General features: G+C 42.8%; 2 protein-coding genes across 5 annotated transcripts in view; one reads left to right on the top strand and one right to left on the bottom strand.

Annotated features, from left to right (window-relative positions):
* The window catches only part of LOC116041939 (1-phosphatidylinositol 4,5-bisphosphate phosphodiesterase beta-1), a 172,395-nt gene that overhangs the window by 141,444 nt on the left and 3,807 nt on the right, over positions 1-27,144 (bottom strand). For all 3 annotated transcript variants that reach the window (XM_031288011.2, XM_031288010.2, XM_031288012.2), the window contains one exon: positions 26,244-26,390. In XM_031288011.2, coding sequence (XP_031143871.1) covers positions 26,244-26,354 — 111 coding nt within the window. In that variant the 5' untranslated portion in view covers positions 26,355-26,390. The remainder of the gene's footprint in view (positions 1-26,243; positions 26,391-27,144) is intronic.
* On the top strand, positions 2,831-9,057 carry bmp2b (bone morphogenetic protein 2b). Of its 2 annotated transcripts, XM_031288016.2 has the most exons (3): positions 2,831-3,280; positions 4,248-4,615; positions 7,768-9,055. In XM_031288016.2, exons 2-3 carry the CDS (start codon positions 4,261-4,263, stop codon positions 8,673-8,675), a joined length of 1,263 nt encoding a protein of 420 aa, XP_031143876.1. In that variant the 5' UTR covers positions 2,831-3,280; positions 4,248-4,260; the 3' UTR covers positions 8,676-9,055. The 2 variants fall into 2 exon arrangements, with proteins under 2 accessions (XP_031143876.1, XP_035851038.1); XM_035995145.1 differs by lacking the exon at positions 2,831-3,280 and having other exon boundaries at positions 4,255-4,615; positions 7,768-9,057.

The raw sequence follows: 27,144 nt of genomic DNA, 5'->3' as shown, positions 1-27,144 counted from the left end.
TTATTAAAATGTTATGGAATTAGGCTTAAAAATAAGTGTGGGAAACCCAGTACAGCATATGTGCTTGTTTTGACAAAACTGCATTTTCACTTGAATAATGTTTCCCCTTCCTTTAAGCTGTTGTTAAGAGTTTAGAACATAGAAATATTGCCAGAAAGAACGTTTGTAAACTATTCTGTCCTAATGGGCCGATGGCTCTGTAGTATTATAGAACAGCTGAGATCCATGTTCCTCTGTCTTGACCGGAGTTTTATGCTGTATCTTTCAGAGACTATTTACTGCTATCACAAACAAACAAATGCCTGTTGGAAGGAAATAATGGCGCTAGTGATGGTGATGGTCGTGCTGGGCTAACGCTGTGTGGCTGAGTCACAGTTTAACCTCTCAGAGCCCCCCCCCTCCCTCAGTAGCTCGTTCACTTGTGTTTCAGATAAGTATATCTCTACCTGCCCTCTCTGGCTGCCAGGGTTTCGCTCTGCGATGTTGTCCTTTCAATCAGCATGTAATTAGATCAGCCGCAGCGATTAGATAAGCATGATGTGTCTGGCTCAAAACAATGATTTATATATATATATATATATATATATATATATATATATATACACAGTATCAGAGCCGCATGATCTTCTCAAACCACTCTGGGCATCACTGATGAAGTCCATCAACAGCCTTGACTAGACACATTCCTCAGCGCTGGCCTGACACAAGCTGTGCATGTACTTGCAATCAAAACGCACACCTTTACATGTAAACTCATTTAAACCAGACACTTATATATACAGAAAGAAAAAGAGGGAGAAAGCATCAGATAAAGCCCTCTCTTTCTAATCCTCTCACTCGGATAATTAAAGTTACTCACAGCTTACTGTGCAAGGCCTTATCCCCTAATCTAAAGCATCTAAATGCCGAGCAGCTTTTACCTGGGTTTGGGTTTAGAGCACTAGGTTCACCAAGTGGTGTTTTGGCAACAGCAGAGGCCCAACTATCACTGCCAACAGATTAGCACGACAATAGAGCAAATCTAAGCAGCAATGAATGAATTAAAATGGTCTCCCATACCCTGCTTTTATGAATGAATGGAAGAATAACTGAACGAATGAACTGGACTGGAATAACGAAATTGAAAAAGATTGGATAGAAAGTATATGTCACTATAAGCTACCTTTAACTGATACTGGTAATTAAACAAAAGGCACAAACAATCTGGAAAGCAAAAGAAGCATTAAGAGACTTACCACCAAAACAAGTATGAATCTAAAAAGCTTGGATCCAGCAAGGGGAAGACCAAGAAACAGTGCACACTGCCACTCAGGTAACGGCATGCACCCAAACGGGCCTCTCTGTATTTTAATTGCTAAGTGGATGATCTGGGATTATCCCTCATAAAAATGTTATTGTACTGGAAGGAGACAAAGATATCTTGTGATCTCTGTGGGATTTAATCTATTGCCATCTCTCTGAAGAAAACAGGCCCGGTGCTTTGGCCAAAACACAGCCGCCTGCCCCACTATCATCACCTAATGGAAGTCACTCGAGGGAATGAATGGAGGCTTTTCTTATGGAGATGACCCAAACATTAATGCTGTTGACTACATCCCACAGGCTAAAAAACAATGCAGCAAAGTCTATCTCACCCCTCTACACTGTACAAATACAGCAGGTACTCTAAAAAGTTTAGATGAACAACATAAATGAATTACATTTGACGTACATGAAGAATAAGAGGATATACATCATTTGTATCAGACTAAAGCAGCATCTTAGAGATGATTTTGCGAGCAGTTTCAAAATGTGCCGAAACTAAGTGAAAGAATATGTCCTTCTTGGGAAATTAATGGGGTTTCTCTAGAGACTTTCTCACACATTATTGTAGATATGGGACAGCAACATGTGCAACCAAAATCTGCCACTGATATATTGATAAACTGCTGTGAGTTGGAATAACATGAAAAGATTGATCAAGCGAGGAGAAAGCATGTATAAATCTGCTCTGGTGTCAGACACACATATGTACAAGCAGCCACACACACACACACACACACACACACGCACACACACGCACTGAAGTTCAGCAGCAGGATGTGATAGTCTCTCTGCAGGGACTAATCCTTTAAAACCACAAAAGCAACACATTGTGATGCCATTATCTTTGATCCAGCTATTAACACATTGATCAATTATCTATTTATGAAGCAGCATGAGTTGACATGGGGTTTTTTAGCTTCTGGGCGGTGAAATTCACAGGAATATTACACCACCTAGGAACTGCAACAAGCCATTTTTATGATATTTGAAAACATTAAACAAATAGAGGATTGCTATTCCTATGTATGGAAAATCACTCTCATAAAAACAAACAACTAAAAGTAACAGTATGGTTTTAACTCTTCACTTTAGAACTATTTTTATGGTATGAATTTTCAGGATATGTAAACATTCAAGAGAAAAAGAGCTTTGTAATAAGGATAGGTATTTTTTAATATATATGCTGATGGTTTTCAAACGTTCTGGGGAGGGGGGGGGGGGATTTTGGAGGGGATTTTGTGGAATAAATTAATTTCACCATAATGTAAATTAGCAAGACTTGATTTAAATTTGAGACTGTATAAAAGTGACTATTCCAATAGTTTTCACTGCACTGATCCACGCCATTCCAATCAAAAACTCTTCCTGTGGGGGTCCTGTGACCAAATCTTATCAAAAAGGGGGTCCGCGGCTCTAATGTGTGTTTATTTGACATCGCTAGACATGAAAAAGTTTGCAGGAGGTGCTTCGTAGTGGACTCATGATTGACAGCCGTGACATCACTGTACGACAAAAAGAGTCGCAGTGGGAAGAGAAGGCACCAATCAATTCAACCACTACGCTGTGGCGCACAGAGGAGAGGCGACGCGCTCCCCAACTCGGTCCAACAAGGTCCAAGGAGCGACGCTTGAGTGCGCTTATCTCTCTTAAAGCCAGGCTCCGCTCAACTTTGTCTCAGCGAACTGTTCTCTTTTGAAGATGTTCAACCAAGATGCTTTATACTTAGATCGGTCCTGCCTACGCGAACCCGCTTCCTCATAGACTTAACTTTTTTTTTTTTTCTTTCTTTCCGTGCTGACCAAGACCTAACCCGAATTTTGCAGCTGGTGAGAATATGTGCGAGAGGCGATCGGCGAAGGGCATGGACTGTCTTAGGTCCCTCACGGAGAAGCAGCGTGGATTAAACGCGAATTAATGTGGAATTTATCGGAGCCCCAAGGTGGAACGACGACCGGACACAGCGCTTCCTCGTCAGGTAAAATAAGACTGATGGACTGAACTGTTAAACTTGTCCAGGAAACCAAATCTTAGTAATGTCAACAAGTGTAAAATAACGTACCTTATAAGAAAACGTTTACTTTACAACTGAACATCGACGTTTTTCCTACTATACATGCTTATAGGGTGTGTGCGTAAAAGTTAAAGTGTTTATATTTTGATCCTCGGGGAAAACGCAGTGAAAGGAGAAATACACATTAAAAGTTTTTGTTTATTTTTTTTCCCATTTGGAGGTTGTGCTACTCAGATGATAGTTACTTTTTTGATGTTTTTTGATGCCTTGTCCCGGGCTACATCTGGCTCTGGTACGCACGTCAGATCTAACACCTGCGAGCCTCTTGAAGTAACTCTATCCCTTATGATTATACATGACCGTCAAAGCCACTGCAAATAGACGCTTGTAGCAGTCTGACTGCCTCTCCTGCTGCTCTGTATTCTAACTCTTTCTCCAACATTCTTTCATGCCTCTTGTGATCTTTCGGGCCACGCAGACTTGCATTTCTTTTCATATCACGCCACTAAACGTGATTTCTTATCTCTTCTAATTGGAGACTTTATGTCTGCAGTTTCCCCCCGCAACTTTCTTTGATTTGTCTTCCCCCGTGTCATTCCCCCCCCCCCCCCCCTTTTTATGTTCAGTCTCTTTCATAACTTCCTCACCTTGATATTTTCATGTTTCTGTTCACGTTAAGATCAATCTTCTGTATCATTTAGACGCCCTATATTGCCGGCGGGGTTGTTATTCACAGCTCCTTTTTTTGTTCTACTTCAAAGTGAAGAGGTGTCTTCCCTTTTTAACCTGCTCTCCTTCCATCATTCCTACTGTATTGGGGGGGGGGGGCGCACACACAGTTTGGAGAAAGCTGCAGTGAAGCCCCTGTTGTATCTACCTCATGTCAATACCTCAACGCCAGTGTATTGACAGAAACCAACTTTCTCCACAGGGACTGACTGATCATGGTCGCCGTGGTCCGCTCTCTCATGGTACTGCTGCTCGCTCAGGTGTTGCTGGAAGGTGCTGCGGGACTTATCCCCGAGGTCGGCCGGAGGAAATACAGCGAATCCGGGAAGCAGACCCCTGAGCAGTCGGAGAGCTTCTTCAACGAGTTTGAGCTTCGGCTTCTCAATATGTTTGGACTGAGGCGCAGGCCGACCCCGAGCAAGCAAGCCGTGGTGCCGCAGTACATGGTGGACCTTTACCGCATGCACTCAGCAAACGGAGACCACAGCTCGAAACGACCCAAGAGCATGGGGAAACACGCAGAGAGAGCCGCCAGCAAGGCCAACACGATTAGAAGCTTTCACCATGAAGGTATGTATTAGTGACATACCTTTACCTGTCAGCCGGAGAGCTCCTCGGCTCTGTCAGACAGCCCAAACCTATATTTAAACATGACTCAGTGCGCCAAGGCTGAACTTCAGAGTCTTCACTGTTTTATGGAGCGTTAGTCATTTACAGGTGACACGCGTCCACGTTATTTGTAACTCTGTAATACGTTCGGGATTGCTTAAAACTCACTGACACGATTTACAAACAAGTATCTCATGCGCAATTAAATTAACTCTCATATATGTAGTGATGCAACCTTTAACCAAACATTCCCCTGGCGCAGCTGTCACAGGCTTCAAAAACATCAAGGGGCGGTGGTATCCCTGGGGTAATTTGTTTCTTAATAATTGATGGTGTTTGCCTGGGCTCTGAAAACAGTTTTTCCAGACACGCACCACAGGAGCAGGATGAAGGGCGGTGTGCCTTTTTCGCAGGTGATAGTCATAACCCTGCGACTTCAATAACACAGGACATGGCATTATACTAACACGCATTATGACAAAGTCATCGTGTCTCGTGTCAGACTGAATTCTGAGTCATTTCCAACAGGACTGAAATTAGTCCTGGTAAAAAGGGAGAGATGGGGTTGCGCGCCTTATTCTTTCCAAATCACCCCTCTCTCTCCGCGCTCTGCGCCATTACGCACGTTCCACACCATAATTGCTCACTTAGTTTATATGCTGGATACGCGCTGATTGTTGAATTCAGTGTTTCAGTTCAACTCCATTTTACTCTCAAGTTAACATATGCTGCTCAGATGAATAAGGCTCACACACACACACTGAAGGTCCATAGATCCTGGATAGAGTGCATTAGTTCACCAGTCATACACTATGTCTTTACACAATGTTACTGATGAAGTGGGTTATTTTAAGATGTCTAAAATAATCTAACAGGTGGAATTTAAACATGACTAATGCTTTATGTATATATTAAGTTTAACTGCTGAGCAGCAGAGTGGTGCACCTGGTCATAATATCAAAATGATTTATGTATGATAAAAAATAACTTTTACTGTCAAACATATAGCAACTCTGTATCTACCATTCAATGTCCGATGGCCCATGTTCCAGTTTTTACAACATACAAGTTACTGAGTCCATAGGGGCTCTACACAGAGTCCTTATACAGAGTCCTAAGTGTTTGAGTGGGGAAGTTTCCATCAGGGGTGAGTCAGAGGGGTGGTTGAGTGGTTGCTTGGGTGCTCTCCAGAGGCCTAGTGCAATGACACCCAGTGGCTACACTGACACACTACAAACAAGCCTGGCCCGGGCAGCCAAGCTGAGTGACTGCTCCCTGCCCACTACTGGAAACCTCTGCACCAGGCCAGCACACACCTTGACACCACCGACCATTACGAATGTGTTCAGACTGTGTTTACATATGCTCCCCTGGCTTTTTCATCCTACGCTAACAGAGCTGCGGAATTGTTACTCTTCCCATGTCAAGAGACGTGCAATTGATGGCTACTCCATTCAATAAGCATATATCTACAGATGTAAGTGCAGCACATCAACGCAAACGGCTCTAATCATTCATCACATATGCCTGCTATTAATTTCACTAGGATAATTAGTTTCACTCCTATCAGTTTTCAAAGATAACCACTTTCCATGCCAAATAGAACATTTTCACTATTACACAGGAAGTGGCTGCCTGGGACAGGTCCGTGATGAATGACCCAACATTAGCCTTTATCTTTTGTTTTGGCATGCAGCGCAAAAAGAAATTAGGAATGTTGATACACTCATATGTGTGGTTCACACGTTTTTGACAAGACTCAACTTGTTCACACAGCCAGTTCCTCAGGAGAGAGACAGACGGGAGACAGTGAGAACGCTGCTGCAGTAAGAAACAGAGAAAGAGTGACAAGAGAAGGAGAGGGAAAGAAAAGAGGATTTGGGGCTAAGAGAACAGAGAGAGAAGGGGATTTGGGAGCTGAGGAAGGAAAGAAAGAGAGGGATTGGGGACAGAGGAGAGGGAACGAGAGACAGGGGGCTTTCCCACATCAAATGAGGAGTGATAGGCCTAATTGAGGTCTTTGTGCCTCTGGAGGGAGGTTTAGAATGAGATGGTGGAATTTCCTAAATGCCTCCTTTGAAAGAGCACAGAGTTCAAAGTTTGTGTTTATTTTACCACACCAAACAGATTAAAAACTGTGTCCATACCTCATCTATGAACTTCATAAAGGACGAGTTCAAAGTGGAGCTGCCTCAAAGCAAATTGCAGCTTTTACTGAGATTTCTGTCATTTACAGTGCAATATAGAGGGGAATACCAATGAGGATAAGTATATATATATATATATATATATGACTTTCATATGATTCAGGACATTTATAATAGATGTCTTAAACACATTTTTGAGTGGAGTCTTTCCAGGCTGTTCGCAATAAAGTTAACATTCAAATATCAAACATTGTTCACTCAGCTTTCCATTTGTGAATGGATTATCTAATGGAATTGTGAGGTTTCACATTGCAACATTTACCAGTGCTATTTCAGAGCTGGCCAGTTCTATAAAGGTTAATGCAACAGTTGCCATTTATGTTAGAATGTATATCAGTTTTATATTGATTTCCACGTTGCTCTTTTGCTCATACTCATCTTTAATGATCCTCAATATGTGCTACAACTTTTTCATGTGCACCGATAATGGGAATTGTTTGCAGCAGCCAGTTCTCATTTAAAGGCATCTTAGATCGTATCAATAAAAGAAAACACACTGCTTTCATCTCCTGACATTTAGCCAGGTACGTTTATGAGCACTAATGACGGTATTACATCACCATGAGAATAGTACACTGTGAGTGAGTCACACATGCAAAGTATTGATGTGTGTGTTATGCCTGTTTGACAATGGCCCACACCCATTCAATACAACCACGTGGCAGCTTGGCTGGCTGCACAGACAGAAGACTGCAAGTGTATGTGTGAGCGAGAGACAGCCAGAGAAACCATGTGAAAAACCATTCATGGCCAATGTTTCCCTGCTTGCAGAGGATCCATAACGCCAACTAGGCTTTCATCATAGATGTTGTTTCTCAATCTTGTACCATGCATACACTCTTTGTTTCATCCTTGGCATGCATTTCGCACCTTTAACCCTGTGTGTCTCTGTGCTATCTCTTGTAGAGTCTATGGAGGCCCTGGCCAGGCTGAAAGGCAAAACGACCCAGCAGTTCTACTTCAACCTCACTTCTATCCCTGATGAGGAGCTCATCACCTCTGCAGAGCTACGTGTCTACAGGGATCAGGTGATGGGAGCTGCATCCCCCAACAACAGCTTAAGAAACAGCAGCACCAGTAATAGCGCTCCTGGCTTCCATCGTATCAACATTTATGAGATATTCGGAGTTCCTGCCACTCAAAGTAGGGAACCTCTGGCACGTCTGCTGGACACTCGGCTAGTGCAGGACTCTTTGAGCCGCTGGGAAAGCTTTGACGTCAGCCCTGCTGTATCCCAGTGGACCTCTGGGAAAGGTCACAACCATGGCTTTATGGTGGAGGTGCTTCACCCAGAGGAAGGGGGGATGGATGGGGAGCACGCCCAGAGACGTAGTAGGCACATCAGGGTGAGCCGGTCCCTGCACCAGGATCAGGACTCGTGGCCTCAGGCTCGGCCTCTACTGGTGACGTATGGCCATGACGGCCGTGGGGACTCGGTACTCCACACACGGGAAAAACGTCAGGCAGCACTCCGCAAACAGCGCAGGAAGCAGCAGCACAAGGCCAGCTGCAAGAGACATGACCTGTATGTGGACTTCAGTGATGTGGGGTGGAACGAGTGGATAGTGGCGCCCCCTGGCTACCACGCCTTTTATTGCCATGGGGAATGTCCGTTCCCCCTAGCAGACCACCTTAATTCTACCAATCACGCTATTGTGCAGACGCTGGTCAACTCAGTCAACTCGAACATCCCCAGAGCCTGTTGTGTGCCCACTGACCTCAGCCCCATCTCCCTGCTCTACCTGGATGAATACGAGAAGGTGATCCTGAAAAACTACCAGGATATGGTGGTGGAGGGATGTGGCTGCCGGTGAGAAACGAACAGTGGCATGGAAAGAAAGAGAAAGTGGGCAAGAGAGACTGAAAGAGACATCAGAGGTTATTATGGACACCCGGTTTCCCAATGAAGACGTTTATTTATATGAAAGACAAAACAGAGCTATTGTGGAAGAAGAAGAAAAAAAACTATATATGAATATATTTATGTCTACGTAAAGTTGGGAAAAATAAATATTTTAATCAGAGGAATAATAATCCTTTACTGGTTTTGAAAATGTATTTCTGATGTACATTTCGAAATGGGTGCAATACCACATGAAGTATAATGCTCAGATTTTTATTTTGTATTTATTTCTATTATAACCACTTTATTTGTAAATAAATAATGTGTATTTATCGTGGAAAAAAAATGTGGTCACTCCAATTTTCCAGCTACAGTGAACCAGTCAACCATTGTTGATGTTTCTATGTCAGGGGCCGACATGGGTGGCTGACACGAATAACAAGAGTTTCAAATTCTGACAGAAATTAGCTGCACAAATATAACACATGACAAGAAGCTCACACCGCACTGATTGCAAACCAAGCATTGAACTCTTTTGGTAAATGTAATTGGAAACCAACAACAATAGAAGTGTAGAGAAGAAAGTGACGGAGCTGGGTCAGGGTGTAATGAACTGCAGTGGGGTGTAGGGTCACAGGACGAGACTGACAAGTTACAAGCCCACAAATGTGATAGACTCCCATGGGAGGATTAGAAAAACACCAGAGCATGTTTTCATGCAGTACATGTCACTGCAGAGATCCCTGGGAAGGTTCGACTAGAAGCTAGCTCCCATGTTTTTGCTGTTGCTAACCATTATTAATGTGTGTGTGTGTGTGTGTGTGGGGGGGGGAGAGTTGTGAATCTGCAGGGGCTTCTGAGGAAGGTCTGACATGGCACAGAGTTTATTTATAGTGAGAGTTGAGACTGAAAGATTGCAAACTGTAGCAAACAGACACACCAACAGGCTCTCAGTAAGAAAAAAAAAAGCCTATTGGCACTTTAATTAATAAAGACAAACAAACACACACCTGCACCTGTCCACATACTGCACATGCTCAGACAGATTCGTCCCCACTTTAGAGTTTGGTTGCCTTTCTTTTTCGTCTCTGAGTCATAAGGTTTTGATGTGTTTGGCATATAAGAAAAAAATATATAACAAATACAGGAATGTTTTTTTACAACATTACTCAGCAGCAGCAGATAATGAACTGCAACACTAACAATACCTAAAACTGACACCAAAAACCGCCTAAGAGTCATGTTTTGTTCAATAAGACAGAGAGGATGGCTGGCTGGCAAAAACAAATCATATCATATATTGCAATAAGACAGTTTGAAGCATGAACATCTGAGTCAATATCTTCATACTGCAATGTTTTTGATGGAAACAACATAGGATCTGATTATATCATAGAATCACAGATCATAGGATCAAACTGAATAGGACTAAAAGTGCTCCAGAAAGACACAGATGAAAGTTTACAGTGTAGCCACCATAGCAGATCAGATAATGAGAGGGAGAAGAGAAAGTTTTGCGGAGTTTGACTGACTGCGTTTTCTGCTGTGTTTGCATTAGAAAGGGTTTGGAGGGATCACAAGGCAGCTCAAAATGCTCTAAATAGAATGTTTTTTTTATGTGAGCGCACATTGGGACCGTGGAATGTTGGTTTTCAATCTCAGACACATGCATACGCTTGCATGGAAAACCAACGTGGTTGTTTTTTCAATCATCTATTCAAGGGTTTCCTGGTGGGCTTTTTCTCTTCAAAAAACAAATGTGCATTGAACAAAGATACGCTTGTTACTTATATAGGAAATGTAAATCAAAACATTTAGAGCTCGTGAGACTTAATTCACGGGCAGTAAAAACACTGAAATGTCACATTTTTTTCTTCCTGTGCCTCAGATCATATCTGTTTACCCATTCTTATCCTCCAAGGGTGTATTGCACCCAGCAATACTAGATGATGCAACTATCCAATTATTTTATATCCTCCCCAACACACACGCACCTCCTCCTCCTACCACATTTCAGTTTCAATCTTCTGCATGTGTTATTTTATTCTACCTTGCATCTCCACCCCCCTTGGTCCCATCTGGTGATCATTTCTCCTCTGTGGACCCCACCATACCACAACCCCGCACATGGGCTGCACATACCTCTGCCAGTAGCAGAGCAGCACCATTTTAATGGACTTCAGTTGGAAGTCACTTCGCTGGCACACTTAATGAACATTTGATAAAAATGAACACTAAAAAACCGTAACCCAAAAAAAGTTTCTGGAAATATTTGTGTTAAAAAAAGTGTTAAGATTTAATAGTTTGCCTTTATAGTTTAAGTCCATAAACCTTTCATTGGGTTGGGTGGAAATACTGCTCCCAGGGTGGGTGACACATGGGTAGCACTCCTGAAACTCCCCTCCTGCAGCCCCATCCCAGCTGAATTGGGTTCCGGTTGTACTGTGAGCTGGCCACTGTTCCTCTGACTTCTGGGGCTTCTCATTTTAGAGCCACGTTAGTATCTGACAGCTCCTCAGGGACCAATCCCAAACTTCTCACTAAGAACAGGGGTCAAGGGCCAAAGTAATAAGGGCCTATTATGTCCGGGCATTACTGACTGACTTGCAGGCTCATCACGTCATCACAGACTAGTGACTTCAAGTGTGGTGAGCCACTGGTAGGGACTGAGAGCATGTTTCCGTTTCCGCATTCATTCTTTTTATACAGCTTATCGCAACATGGATTTTAAAACCATCTATTTTATGACATGAAATAACTGATGAGGAGCTAACAATGTAGTCTGTGTGTGACTGTGTATCCCATGATTTAGTTACAAAAGCACATGCAAGATATGTGTTCTTGGCTAGATTCTCTTCACCTGCTACACAGACCTCTGCAAAGTCACTCTTCGAAAAACAGATTTTTCCCTTCCTTCTCTACCAACATCTGGTAAATCTGTTAAAGGTGTCCTTCGCTGTCTTTGTTTACGCACAAACACACAACAGAGCAGCCGCACAACTGATGAGCATAACACTGGAAGTTGGGACCTACTAGCGTGGCAGGGCTCGTTCGTTTTGTTTGGTGCGCAGCAAACCACACCAAAACTATCTGCAGCTCCAAACAACCTAAATCATAAGAGTTATAAAATCTGATTTCCAGATTTCTGGCTGGCCCAGAATTGGAAAGTATGCGTGCCGTGTATCTTTGATGAGACAGAGGGCTCAGTTACTATGGGAGATCTCGACTAGCCCTGTGACAAGGTGAGACCCGAAAATGTACAGGAATGAAGAGAGACGGAGGCCACTATAGAGTGTTTTCTAACTTTGGATCTTTTCTCCTTCATGTGCTGCACACACTAATTTTAGAGCTGGTGCACATGGTGGTTTTTTTTCTGTATTCTGAGAACAGCCAGTGAGATGACGTCCAGCATAGCTAAGACTGTGGCATCTGTGCTGCAGCTCTGAACACATCAAACAGACGGGCGTCCACAGATTCAGGAGCAGAGCAAGTATGGAAATGTCTTTTCCAGAATGACGGCACGGATGATTGTACTTTTACACATATACAATCTTAGCCTTTTATTCTTCCACGTGTATATGTCTGGACGTACAAGCACATATGAATTAAAGCGTATCTGTGAGCACATGTGCTGCAAACGCACTAGCTTTGACTATTAAATGTGTTTGTACGTTCACATTACAAAAAGGCATGTAGGAAATGAGCGCAACATTACTAAAACACAATCGCAAATTTACTCCTGAAATATATTCTGCTACTACCATTACTGTAAGAGCTAATCATCCATGCAATCACAGTGCAGTTGGCCTGGAGTGACATGCTGAAATCATTACCTCTGGCTTGGACTCAATGGAAGAGACCATTACACACAGCAGAATAGTCTTGCAGTTAAGCTACAGTACAGAGTTAAAAGCCTGTCTGCCATTATGATACTCCCGAGAACAAGGCAATGAAACCTTAGAAGATGGACAAGACCTTAAGCAAGACACTTTTTATCGATGGGTGATGGGGGCAGCAGCAGGAGAAACAACCTCGTAACATCAGAGCTGTTCATCTCTCACCCAAGGACCTTAAATAACTCACATTTTTGGGATTTCTGGACAAAGTGTATAATACTCTCAGTTCCCTGCTCTCTCTCACTGTTCTGATAACATACATAACATGAAATATGGAGAAAGGAAATACTGGAGGATTTGGGTAAATTATCAATAAGATAATTCATTTTCCTTTTCCATGTATTTTGAATTGTCATTCTGGGATCAAAAAGGAATGGGCTTTAGGATGTGTACCTTGCACTTTGCACAGAGAATACAGGAAGGAGTTCCATATGGACCACATATGGGCTTCTAAAACAGGCTCGAGGATGGATTTGCCTGTAGACACTGATCTAAGGTCAGTGTCGTGTTTACTCCTCTGATGGTTACAGTTAGGTTTGGGGGGGAAGGGTGAACCCGACTGATCCTGGAACCTTGCCGAAGGGCGTCTCCTACACCCCGAGCTTGAAAGGGGTTGTGTGGTTACGGGAGCAGCCTCCATCTTTGTAGCAGGAAGTGAAGAGATCAATCAAAGGGAGCTACATGACATCCCCCAGCATGCCTGTTAAATAAATGTCAATCTCGAGCACAGTAAATCTTGTGCATTACCACGCATACAGCTTCAAATCAGCGATGTTGCTGATTCTGTGCTGGCCATAAAAAGAAGGCTCAAAACTAATCTGTTTTGTCTGATGACAGATAGTAGACGAAAGCTCAAAATACAAAGTGAATAATCCCAAAGCAGAACACACTCTTTCTCTCATATACACACATGTTAAACACATATATATATAAATATAATATATATATATATATATATACATATACAAAAATATGGCCTAGATGTTGATCACTCTACTTAATCACCTGTGGTAGACAATGCATTTCGTCTTAAAATTGATAACCACTGTCTATATTAGGGCTGAACGATTTTTGAAAATAATCTAATTGCGATTTTTTTCCCAAATATTGCGATTTCGATTTGATTATTTTTTTAAGCTTTGTCTTCTGTATTATTCAACAAAGACAAACAATAAATCATTTTATAGTATGAACAACAAACAATTACACACTAGACAGTTAAAAAAGTAAAATTATAGTATATACACACACACACACACACACACAACAGTGTATTTTTTTTTACAGTGCACAGAGGAGCTGCCTCCAGCCCCTACCCCTCGGGAAGTTGCGTGCTGCCGTGTGCACTTGTTCAGAGAGGCTATCGTTGCGTTAGCTAGTTGCTGGTGTTCTTGCCGTGGGATTAACTGTACTAATAAAACTGTTGAAACACCGCGGCCACGCTGCTGTGAAAGCTCCCCGAACGTCATTTATCAAAGTCTGGTTGTTACCCCTCTCAGTGGCAGCTCCTCCACTCCATATCTTTATAACGGAGCTAACCGCTAATCAGAGCTAGTTGCCAACCGAGCCTTCAGTTCTGCGTGTCTGTATTCATTAACTGCACGTATGGACTCGAACCAGAATAAAACCCTTCATTTTATTAAAATGGCTGTAAAAGTTTTAAACTACAACTCAGAGTTGTTTGAATGACAGAAATCAGTTCAAGGTACGACGTAGCGTTAGCGTGCTAAGTTGATGCTTTCTCTGCGGAGTGCAGACTGATTTGCTCTCGCGAGTCATGTGACCAAATCGCAGCCTTTGCGATTAGGAAATCGCGTTTTAACATATCGCGATATTATCGCAAATGCAATTAATCGTTCAGCCCTAGTCTATATTATTTACTTTCTTTTGAACATTTACATGTTTTTGCAGCCTTATATAAATATAAATGTTTATTCGGTCTCTATAGATAGATAAAGTTCTATTTAAATGTGCTTAAATTACCTTTTATTTGTCCTTAGCCAGTAGATGGCAATAACCCATCTGTAACGCTGCCTGGCCGATACCACAAACCCTATCTCCTTCTGTCTGCCGGTCGCAATGAGGATAAGAAAGATAAGGAAAGTCTGACTTCTTTATGACCACAGTACACGTCTCCTTGATTCAAATGCGAACGTGAATATCACTGTCACAAGTTTGCAATGTGTCGATGCGGCACCTTGAGGAGCTCCAGGCCTGGAAACCCAGTCCACCAAGCATCAGTTGATCCGCAGCTATGAAAGGAGACCTGTTCTGGAGTTCGGGGCCTCACTTGGTGGTCTATGAGAACAAGCTGGTGCTGAACCTTTTGTACTTAGAGCAGATTACCAGGAGGCTGCTTCCAGATGCAGTGCACCAGGGGAAACAGGCTCTCTTTCCCTGGGTGGTATGGGACAAATCCATTCCCCACACTTTTCTCATTAGCGTAATAAGCTTTGTATAAACCAGCGGACTGACAATGTCAAGGACACACGCACCATCTCCTCCATCTATCTATCCATCCGTCCATATACAGCACATCTGTCACACATCTCTGTGCCGGAGCTATGCAGGTTGGAACATGTTCAGATGAAATGTTTACAAACAAACACCTATTTTGAACCTTGTCCAACCTGTATACATCAAATCTCTTCCTTGAGCATGTGCTGTGTTGTATTCACATTGCTGTGTCAAATAATAGAAATTATAATAGTATTAAATAATGCTCTCTATGCTTAATGAGAACCTGCTAATCAGATGATTGATAAAATGCAGAAATCATGCAATTGTTTACAGGGAGCTAAAAAATATTGTTTAATATGTATTGTTTTTGTAACAATACTTGTACATTGGTACGTGGGGAAAATAATTTTTCCATGCCTGTCTGCTATTTTGAAAGGATGCTTCATCGACCTGATTGCAGGGAAGATGAGAGAAGCCTGTTTATGTAAAGAGCAGGTCCACAACCTGAGGGCCCAAGCCAACTCAGCTACGAGTTGCAACTCACACTTCTTCACCCTGCTCTCCCCCAGCCTGTCACTGGCATGGCAAAGTCTGCCTCACCAAGCTTCCTGTGACTCACTTCCTGTCCCAACCCTGCACCTGCACTCCCCTGGGTGATGTCATGGCAGGTTTTCCTCTTGGAGTCGTGCTACCATGCACACTCCCCATCTGGCATAATGCGTGTGTGTTTACGTGTGTACGTCCATCAGCGTGCCTGGCTCAAACATCAGTCAGCGGACCTGCGGTGAATGCAGCCCTTCATAGCTTTACTGATGACCTCTCCCGGTTGGGGAAAGGCTTTGCAGAGTAGAAAGAAACATCAAACAGACGGGAGGAAAAGTACAGTGGTTGATGGAACAAGGATTCAGTCCCGAAGATGGATTATTGTGATTTTTTTCTCTCCTTTGCTTCCTTTTTCTCTAAGAAACAAATATGTCCATTTGTTGCCACCTTGTGTCTGCACATTCAATTACTGGTCTGAATCCTTCTGTGAATCGTGACTGAGCTTTGCGTAGTGAAAACTTGACCTTTATGAGAAAGGAGTAGTTCTGTTTTCCAGTGAGGTGAAACAACCTCTAGATGTCCTCAATATCTGTAAGAATAATTACAGTAGGCCTTTTCTACCATCGGTGACCGCAGTGAAAATGACAGATTGAGGGGAACACACTACTTGGACAGACCCATGAGTGAATGGAAATATTGTATGAGAATGAGTGCATACTTTTTTCCCTCATCCTGGGCCGTTAGAGGTGATGTTTCTTTTTTCTTTGCTCTTTTCTCCCTCAGATTGAACGTGTATGTATGTGAACGGGCAGGAAATGCCTTACAGCTCCCGTCAGCAGAGGAGAAACCCGTTAGAGGTCAGGGGTCGTAAGAGGAAGGCAGCAGGCATATATCAATATTAATTTCCTTTTCGGGTACATTCACAGACCTCTTGCTAGTTTCACTCCTTTATACAGTATGTTATGGATCATTAGTTCTTGCTAGCTGCCTGTTGACAACATTAGCTGCTCTAATGGTCGTCTGTGGGAAACTCAGTGCTTGGTTTTCCCTTTTGGTGTGTGTGTGTCACATTCATCTGGCTCTGGTGCTGATAGATGGTATAGACCAAAAAGAGGCCAGTGTGAGAAAAAAGGAAGGCTCAGGCCCACTCTGGTTTTCTTTGACATCCACATAATTTCCTCATGACTAGACTCATATAAAGTATACTGTTGCCTGTTTAGGACAAAGCAGTCTTGGTGAAAATGCAGTTGCAATGCACTATTATTAAGTATTTACAGTTGTGACTACGGAATTGATAAAGTATACTTAGAAACTTATTTTCCTCATTAGAATGGGCAGCATTTAGAGGGCCACAGTTTACCAACATTCAGGGGTTGACATTGGACTGAATCTCTGTACTGTCACTGTGCAAACAGCGGGCGTTCTGTTGACTGGGACATAAAATAGTGCTGTTGGGTTTTGGGTTTCTAGAGCGGGATCAGGGCTGCAGTATATTGAGTCCATGTGGGGAGTGCGTTTTTAATCTGAGCCTTACCCACAGTCCTTCCTGTTTCTAATTTGGCGCTGCAGCGGTTTTGTCTCGAGGCCAAGAGCCTCTCTTCCACAGAGTGTCTATTTCCTCTGAAGTGAATAGTAGCAGGTGTGCTGGCCCGAGATCCCTTGGAGAAGTCTGCTTATGAATGGCCCACATCTCACTCTTTCTCGCCTGTCTTTGTTTTCTTTTTTCTTCCTTTCATTCCTATTTTTCATTCTTTCATGCATTCTATCTCTCTTTTTCACATACTTTCTTCCTTTCTTTGTTGTTATGTCTTTACCACTCTGTGGTCAATCCTTTGTCTCCCTCATCTCTTCTAATTTTCTTTCATTCTTCCCCTTTGCTCTCTTTGCTTCCTTCAAGATCAAGGTGTAGTACTTTGATAAGTCATAAAGCGGCAGCTTGTGCTGATGAAAACAATAAAAGACAACAGCAAGAACAAGGGCAACACAATCACATATCAACCGGGCCAGACATCGGACATAATAAATCACATAAAACAGTGAAACTGTCAAAACATCCAAATTAGGTTTAGAATTCGGTTTATTGGAATTGCCTTTGTTGTGGCAGGCAGGATCTACCACAAATCCTTTAGCAGTTACCATCATTACTATCCTGAATAAACGTAACTTAAACAAATGTGCACACACAGTGCAAATCATCTAACTAATGATTACAGTTCATTCATATATGCAGGAGGAGGATGAAAATGTGCGTGTGTTAACGAGAAACTCAATCTTCACACATTGTAGTCAGGCCAGCCTGATCACCAAGAACTCATCCAATCTGTGAGCAGAGGAGACATGCTGTCATGCTGCTTCAAGGAGGCACTGCGATTGGAATTAACCTCCAGTGACCTTTACTTCTCCCCCCTTCCCCAAAACACACTCCCTAATGAGTTGGGCTTGAAAGGGTGCAGCCTTTGCTGTAAGCAAATAAATCCTATCAAGGCAAAGCCATATTCTCACTTATCTCTGAGGAAAACATGGGGAAAAAAACATGTTGGTTGCCAATGATTTGTGACTTAACACAGGGGAGAAATATGGCTGCAAAGCCATTAAGGAAATGAGAGTCTAACCAAAGGGTTGTTTAACTGGAACACATGAACTCTTAATGATGTTTGTGTTTATTCAATTTTGCCTCCACATCATTTGCCAAAGAAAAAGTTGGTGTAAAGGTTATGAGGAGAGGTTGCAGATTCTGTTCCCAGAGATTGTGAGTCTAACAAGACTTCCTAGAACTCTAACAAAACTAAATAGAACTTCAGACATTTTTTTTTTTTTTAATTGGTAATAATTATCTTTGTGGGATTTTCTTATTTGTAAACTATCAGAATTATAGAAATTATTTTAACCCTTGTCATTGTGTCACCCATAATCAATCATTTGTACATTGAAGTAGTAGCCTTTGACCCTTTAGTAACAATGGAAGTTCTCCAGCCTCTATTCAGGCCTCCTTCCCCCCCGCCTGCTCTTCTGATTCTCTGCCAAAGCCAACCTCGGGCATTTACACTTCCAGCCGTGGCGTTTCCGGCATCTGCACACGCTTGTGTTTACACAGGATGTTCAAACTTGATGCAGATTAAACAAATCCAATTTGGAGGCTGAGTTCAATCACCTCCTTTATTTCAACATTAAGTAGATGAAGCTGGGGGCCAGATCACCACTACCATTTCCAAGAGGATTGGGTGGGGGGAACGATCTGAACACCAGTAAATCCAGAAAGTATTTTGAGAGTATTCATATGCGAATAGATGTCATCCGCTAGTTCCCACAGGCTTGCATGTGGTTGGATTTACTCAGTGTGGTGGAGCGTATTTTTTCAAAAATCTCCAGCTTTCCCTGGCAAAGAGTTGTGGGTCTGCGAAGAGCCCATGGGTAGTTTGGCACTGGTTCTGTTCCCACACTTATGGTGTAAACGGAGGCCTGGCTTTGTGCTCACATGCCCAGACCAGGCACACGTAGCACAATTGAATGTTAAGAACATTTCATTTTGCCAGGACTTTTTCATCTTACATCAGATAATCACTGATTACTTAAACTCAGGAAACACAGTATAGGTCAGACGGCAGTTGTGCCAAGTTCACTTTCTCATATGGGAGAGTAGACAGCTTCCGAGTTTGGCTGAGGGCGGTCTTCAGGCTTGCTGGTCCAGTCCTCTGTTGAAGACAAGCTTCGGCTCCATGGGTTCATGATTGGGATGGGAAATGCAACAGAAAACTGGACGGTCTCTGACCTTTTCACAAGTACAAAGGGACCTTCTTTGTGTCCAGAAGAGTCATTTGTTCAACAGGATTTTTAATTGCTGCTCACTCCTAATAAAGCCCTGAGTGTTTGGGTCCTCACCTGGGTCCTCTTTCACATTTGGGAGGGGTTTTGACCTTCTGTGGCACCTGTTTGGCTAGCATCCGGCAGCCCATCTGCTCCTAGCTAATGCAGCCATCCCACTTCTATGAAGCATTCAAGATGGCTAGCTGTCCGCCTAATTGTATCACATTCTACAGGCTTTGTCCCGACATTCCCTCGCCAGCTAAAGGTTGCCGAAATCTCATCCGCCACATCAGAGGGTCCCTATTAACCCCTGACCCCTGGTTGGTGTGTGTGGACAAGGTCGCTCCTCACACCCAACTCCGGGCCCATTAACACGTCGCCCCACAGCAGAAAAACTATTTTGACGGGCTGTAATTGGCGCTAAGTGATGGTGGACAAAGGCCCCCTCTGTGCTGCCTGCTGGACTGAGCGGTACTGACCACTCTCTGAGCTTCACGCTTGACATTTCCTTTCTGAGTCCGATGTGAGAAGAGAGGAACTGGGGAAGCCCCTTCCCGCACCACCACCTCCTCCATTTCTCCATCCCTTCAGCCCCTTCTGCTATTTGCCATGGCGCTCCTTTGAAAACGTGAGATAATGAGGTTCTAGTGGGGAGAGCTGGCCGGAGCAGAATGGCATGGTCCAGATCTGTGGAGGCTGATTAATCCAATGGCGGGCCATTCCTTTCAGAGCCAGCCTAATTAGTTTATGTTAGCTGGGGAAGGTCAGGGGGCGTGTTTGACTGAGGCCTTTTCTTTAAATGCCACAATGGTGTGATGATCTGTGGGTGCAGGTGCAGCAATCGGCTGCTTTAATGTTGCTGAGCTGCTTTGGGTATTGGTTGTACGGTTGAGTTGCAAACTGCCAAAGACAATGAGGTCTTTTACTTGAGAGTGTATGACATTTATAAACCAGTCTCCAGCCATCCAGTTGGCTTTCCAAGATGTTATAACACTCTACAAATAACCAGGGAAAACCCCTCAGTATTGTATGTGGGATAGTGGTTAAAAATCTGAAAATATGGAAAGCCAGGACTTCCAAACAACTAAACACTACGAAGTATCATTTTGCTGGTAGTTTTGGCCTGCATTATTGTATTTCTAACCTAGAGTCCACCCAGTGAATTACAAACCACTTTGAATGAGTCACTATGTTAGTACATGGAAGTCCCTCCTCCTTCAATCGTATCACCCTTTACCTTTACTGAATTCATATTTATGGCAGATGCAAATCCCTTTAATGATTGACTGTGATCCCAAATTCCCCCATGTTGTGTACAGCTTGTGTCCTTAGCAACACTCCAAGGGAACCCAGCCAGGCTTCTCTCACACAAAGCTGTATACTTAAGACAGGTCTAACTCCCTTCCCCATAGGCCATGCCATGCTCTCATCCCCGTATTTAACAGCCTGACGTCAGACAGGAGCAGAGGAGGCAGCAGAGGAGACTTTAATACTAAATCTCTCCCCCTGTCATTACCGGCCTGTGTGACCGCCTATCAGAAGCCTTTGAGTGATGTGGGAAACCCTGGGCCCTGTCCTCCCAACCCCTCTAGGCCAGGCCGCCTGTTCTGTCCAAACCAAACTGAAAACTACAGGACAGGCACAGCTAGGGTTGACATCAATGAGGCGCCGGGCTCTTTATGCCCACTCTGTGGTCAGGAGGAGAGAAGCCTGGATATTAATCTCTCTCTCTCTCTCTCTCCTTTACTTGTATGCTTTCTTCCTATTTCCCCTTCTCACCACGCAAGCCGTATTTCTGGGCTCTCCGTCCCATTAGGGCTAAATCAAACGAAGGCAGAGATTGTTCATTTTGATAGCTGTTGAAATTGCAGTTGCAGCTGGAGGAAGTATCCTCTCAAACACTGTGTGTGTGAATGGGAGGTAGAAAGAAATTAACGTTCTGTCCTAAGCCCAGTTCAGAGTGATGGATAGGTCCAGCAGCTTAAGCTGAGGCCCGGGTTATTTTTTTATGTTAATCTCTCCATTAATAAATGCCTGGACTGTTTTGCTTTAACCTGAATAAGTCAACCACACCTTCCTTGACACTCCAGACCACTGAAGCCGACCACATTCTTATTAAATCCACACACAGATCACTGACATGTAATAGTAACATAAACCATCAACAGCATTGAACTGGCTGACAGACAAAGTACTGACTTATTTACATATAGTAAAAATATGAAAATACAAAAATCATTATATGACTAATATTTCAACATTCTTATACTGAGCATATGGCTTATATAATATTAAATTTGTATTGTCTTGTTTTTTACCAACACCTGTGGGGAGAAAAACAAAAACATGCCAACTCAGTCAGTCAGTCCACCAGCCCATGTGATGTGGGTCTTTATTAGAGGACACCTGCAGCACCCAGCTTCCCCTGACGGCTTTGTGAAAGCCTCTGAACTGGGTGGGGGACAGAGGGGAGAGCCAGAGGGCCAGACCCAGGTTTGGCCCCGAAGGCCTTAACTATCACTACAGTCCACGGGTTGCCTTTGGCCTTGCTAACTGTTCCATGAAATGGGCCCCAGGAACAGTGCAAACCTCCCAGAAACAGGCCGCTCACTGTTAGCCAACAGTGCTCCCTTTGTGTGAAAATTGTCAAAGCTGGCCCTTTTCTGTACTGGTCCTGCCTTTCTTTTGAGCCTCAGCTGTGAGCAAACAAAGCTGGCTTAAAGGTTTGCATGACGGTTAGCTAGCTAGCTGGCTAGGCGCGTTAGTGTTTGTGTCAATGAGAGCAATGGAGTTTGTGTTTCCTGTGTTCTGCAGGTGGGGCTTCAATGGCAAATGAAAGAAAAGCCAGTAAATGCTCCACTGATGAGGCCATTATAAAAACCAATAACCCTATTTTTTATGGTTAGTGGGGAGTGGAGCTCAAGGATTCATAATGTGATCCAAATTAAACACTCAATGCCTTTTCGGTCCTTGGGATTATTCTTAGTTGAAATGTTCAATGCCAGCAGGTAAGCGAGCTATCAGCCTTCCGAATATCTAACTCAACAGTGTTATTGGTACATACAGCTGTAAAGGTCTGAAAAAGTAGGGCAACAAGCACTGAATAATATTCCTAGGACTTATTGGTAGCATTTATCTTTTAGGATTTAGAGATTTTACAGTGACCTTATTTTAGGTACTTTAACGTCTTACATCATTATAACATTTTAAAATATTCCTATATTAACTTATGATATTCATCTGTCACTCAATATTGCACTTATACTCTGTGACTTTATCCAAATCTATCTTTTTTTTAATTCATTACTGTACATAGCATACATTTCTTTATTGCTCTACAATCAATTTGAATAGAGAAAATAAATGAATACTTGAACAGATGCACAAATCATCCTCTATGTATCTTATTGCACAGCCAGACATAATTACTGTTTATATCAAATGATATTTATTGTGTTGTCAGAGCACAACATGTTCTGAGGAAACAGAAGAAACATTTATTAAATGCTATTTGTCATAGGGTTTTATCTGTGGTTGAAATGGTCCATCAAGTCACCACAGCTTTGGGTTCACACGCATCAACTCTGTAGCAGATGTGTTCACTTTTTAAGGCTGTGTGTAATACCAAGAAGCTATACAACACTACAAAAATGAGCTATAGCTACAACTTCCATGGCAAGGATACATGTTTTAACATATTTATTAAGCGAGATAAACACAGCACATGTCCCCCTTTTTTTCTCCTTTTGGATGGAAAGGAAAACCAGTAGCACTTGGTTTAACCGCGTTTCACTTTGCATAATTGTTCCCAAGGTTGCTGGTTTTTTTATTTCTAGGCTTGCTGTGCCAATATAATTCAATTTCTGTGGCCAAGCCAAATATTTGCAGCATGGCTTATGCTTCTAAACTGAGCTGTAGTTTGGGCAAAAGAGGTGTGCCTGGCCAACAGCACTGCACAGACAAGGCAATAAACAGATTCACTGCTCATCAACAACAACTCTGCTTCTAATCACTAAGTCATTCTCATTACTTACTCTTTTGTGCAATAAATTCTTAAGCGAGTGACAAGGTAAACACAACCGTCCAGGCATTGGAGTTTTATAACACTTCAATCCACACCTTGCATTGCACTGAGCTATGTGCTGGGCGGTTTGATGGTAAACCGACTGTTTACTACTTCTTAGGAACAGATGACAAAAACTGGAGGGAGTCAGAGTCATTTACAGTTAGTTAAATTCCCTGCTGAGAGGCCTTGCTAAATGCTTCTTCCACAGACCTTGCTGGGAAATATTTGCAATGGTTTCCATCCAGATCTGGGTCACTCGGTTCCACATTCACTGCACAGGTGAGCTGGAGCAGGTTTGTTTGGCATTGGTCATTGGCTGTCCTTTGCTTTCCACGGGGCTGGGAAAGCAGCACCACATACAGCTTGCGACAACAAGAGATGCTTTTGTCCATAGCTTACCACAGCGAAATGACACCGCTAAGCCGCCTGCTGCCAATGTTGTCCAGGTCTCCCAGGACAGTCCCCAGGGGCTACGAGACCTGCTGCAGGCCAGTCCAATAGCAGGCAGAAGGAGAGTGAGAGCCCTCGGGAGAATAGGTAACTCTGTCAGCCAGCCGTGCTGGTGCAACATGCAGATGAAAACAACCTCTTTCACATGGAGTGTGTTTTGGCTTCCAATGTTGTTATCATGGATGATTAGCCTTAGAACTCAATTCCGAGCAGGGACTATTCCTTATTCCTGTCACACTGTCAGAAATTATATTTACCTACCACTTTTCCCAACTGTCCCAAGAAATAAAGGGGGACTTGACTAATCAATGGAAATCAGGCAGGTGTGTGATATTTATTTAAATATTAAAAAGTAAAGTCAACCTCATTTCAGAATATGTCCCGTGTCAGGTACACACAGATGTAGGGAAGAAAGATTTTTCAAAAGGCTTCTACACTAATTCAGATATTTCTTTTTTAACTGCATATTTCAATAAATACCATCACAAAAGTAAACGTGTGCTTCTATATCCTTTAAATTGTTGTTTTCCTTCAAATAACCATCTGGAAATTAATTAAAAGTCTAATCGTATCAAACAAACATGCTGCCACTTTATATATAAAATTTAATTGTCAGCTTACAATGTTGTTTTGAAGACAAGCTCTCCTCTTTGGACACTTTAATCACTCCACATTAAAAAATACTGCTGTTTTTTTTTGTTACATTTCCAAACTACATCAAGAAGATATTATTCTGAAATGTGTACAAAAAGCCTTCACTTGCTTGGAGTTGGTTAATGACTCAAGCAGCGTGACACGTGACGAGGACTGATGTCACCCGTGGCCCGATCATCACCCCACAACAGGTGCAGCCTTCTCTCTTTCCTCTCCTCATACTCATCTTAGTGCAGCTTGTTTTCCTTCTACATGTGGAATGAATCTGCATAGGTGGTCCCTCTCTTTCATTCTGCAACCCTCTCTCTCTTCCTCATTTACTCCCACACCTCTATTCTGCCTCTCTGTCTCCTTTATGTCTTATGTTATGTCTCTTTTTATGCCGGAAAAGGGAAGTGCTGATTGTAAATATGGAGAGGTGTCAGGGCCAGAAGGAACGGGCCATATATTTCTGGATCCAAGCTGCGAGGTTTACCGAAGCATATTTTTATCATGAAAAGCCAACATGGAATGGGACGGCCGTGCGCAGCTGCTGGTCTAATTTGCTCTAAGCATGTACAAATAGGACGGCCCACACAGACCATAAAAGTGGAGTGGAGGTTTTGCTCAACGCAGCACTTTTGTCTGACCAGAGGCACAGGGACGCCTTCCAAAGAACAAACGAAAACAAAAGAAAAGAGAAAACACAGGCACACTCACTTGATAGTTTGAAATACAGTAGAATAACTCAGAGGAGGGCGGACTGCTGCTGCTTCGGTGTTATTCCACAAGTAAACAGTGTTTCAAGCACTGTTTACTAACACAAATTCCATTTCATATTGAATAGCTAAACTTTTGATGATATAATCTCACTGTTCATTTTTCAGGAAGCGTGCCTCCTGAAAAATATAAACGTTAACAATGTAACATAAATGTTCTTTGTTTAACATTTTCAACTTCCTATACTATTTTGCATTTACAGAGTCAAGGTCAGTGGCTGTCAGAACATATATATATCAAAACCTTGTGTATATATTTTTTCAACAAATTCTCAAGGTTGTTTCCCACCTTCAGAGCTGCACCAATGTCCCTCCTGTTCCTTCGCCATACATTTTATTGCGCCATGGAAAGTTTTATTTGCTCTTGAGCAATTTGCTCTGGAAACCCCCTGTAGATCATATGAGTACTGTGTACATTTGTACAAGTACACATACCATGCGCGCGCACACACACACACACACACACACATACACACACACACACACACACACACACACACACACACACACACACACCTACATATGTCTGAACGGGGTTCCCCTTTAGACACCGGATAAATAACTGACTTCAAACAGTAAACTGGGTGCTAATGAACTGGATCCTGACAGGGTTTGCTTTCTGCGAGCACAGACCCACCCCACAATGGATCTATTCACAGGATCTCAGCCATGGAAAGTGTTGGTAAAGTAATCCCGCTTGAGTTTATGCGACCTTTTCTAACTGTCAGTATGTCTTTCTCGCCTCAGGCCTTTAAGGACTGGCCAAAAACAACACTGACCTGCATCAGCTGATACAGGCAGAGGCTACCCACATTTGCATGTTTCAAAATGGCACCCATTCAGAACCAGTTGGCAAATTGATGTGGGGAGGAAAGGAACACAACACACCGCTTCCTCTTATGCCGTACCTGTGAGATCAGTCGCAGCGACTTCAAGGCCAAGTGACAAGGGTTGTTTCCTCCATGTCGCTCTGTAGCACAGGACGTGGCTGGATGGCATCTAAAAGCTTCTGTGCACATGTGGCCAGATCACCCAACATCCTCTGCATACAAGGCCTGCAAGAAAAGGTGTTATTTTATCTTTAACAGAATATGGGCAGTGTTCCCACTGAGTCTCTGTGTGCTCTGACAAACCTAATAAAAGTCACAGCATTGCATATGGCTTTATTCAACATATTTGATATTCACACAGGAACAAAAGTGTCAACAGCTTCAAACTTGCATGCACACCTGCTGAAACTGACAAAGAAGGAAAGGGACAGTTATGATCTGAGCGACAGCATTTCATCACAAATTCTGCTAACAAAAAGGCCAGTGAACTCATCAGGCATAATATTTGGAAAAAGGCCATCTTTCTTTCTTTCTTTCAATTTTGGACTAGCAGAGTATATGCCTGAGGTAAATGATTACCATCTATCCACATGGCTGTGCTGATCTATATCTTTTATGTTTCTGGGTAGCAAAGGGTTGAAATATATACGGCCGGTGACAGGTAAAGCGATACTCTGTAATGGAAGTTGTTTTACAGTAGCCACTTTTCAGAAAGAAGTGCAATATTTAAACATGTGATATCCTGTTCCAAACCACGGTTCAGAACAGCCTCTCCTCTAGATGTGAGGGCCACACTGCGTTGACAACCTGTATTTATGGCTATCTGACCTGACACCATGAAAAGGTTTATTTCTATCAGATGTTTCCATGCAAGGAGAGGTGAACAGAAAATAAGGAATGTATCAGCTTGGCTGTGTCGTATGGAAAGTTCAAATGTAATTGAAAATGCATGAACTTCATGTTTAAACTTCATTTTTTT

This window comes from Sander lucioperca, chromosome 19 (genome assembly GCF_008315115.2).
Source record: "Sander lucioperca isolate FBNREF2018 chromosome 19, SLUC_FBN_1.2, whole genome shotgun sequence".
Taxonomy (NCBI): Eukaryota; Metazoa; Chordata; class Actinopteri; order Perciformes; family Percidae; genus Sander; species Sander lucioperca.
Note: the sequence above shows the minus strand (reverse complement) of the source record. Positions and strands in the feature narration are given on the sequence as shown.

Bases quoted from the DNA above. Each gene is read 5' to 3' on its own strand.
- bmp2b (XM_035995145.1), top strand. From the start codon at position 4,261: ATGGTCGCCGTGGTCCGCTCTCTCATGGTACTGCTGCTCGCTCAGGTG. The intron at 4,616-7,767 runs GTATGTATTAGT...TATCTCTTGTAG, and splicing joins TAGAAGCTTTCACCATGAAG to AGTCTATGGAGGCCCTGGCC.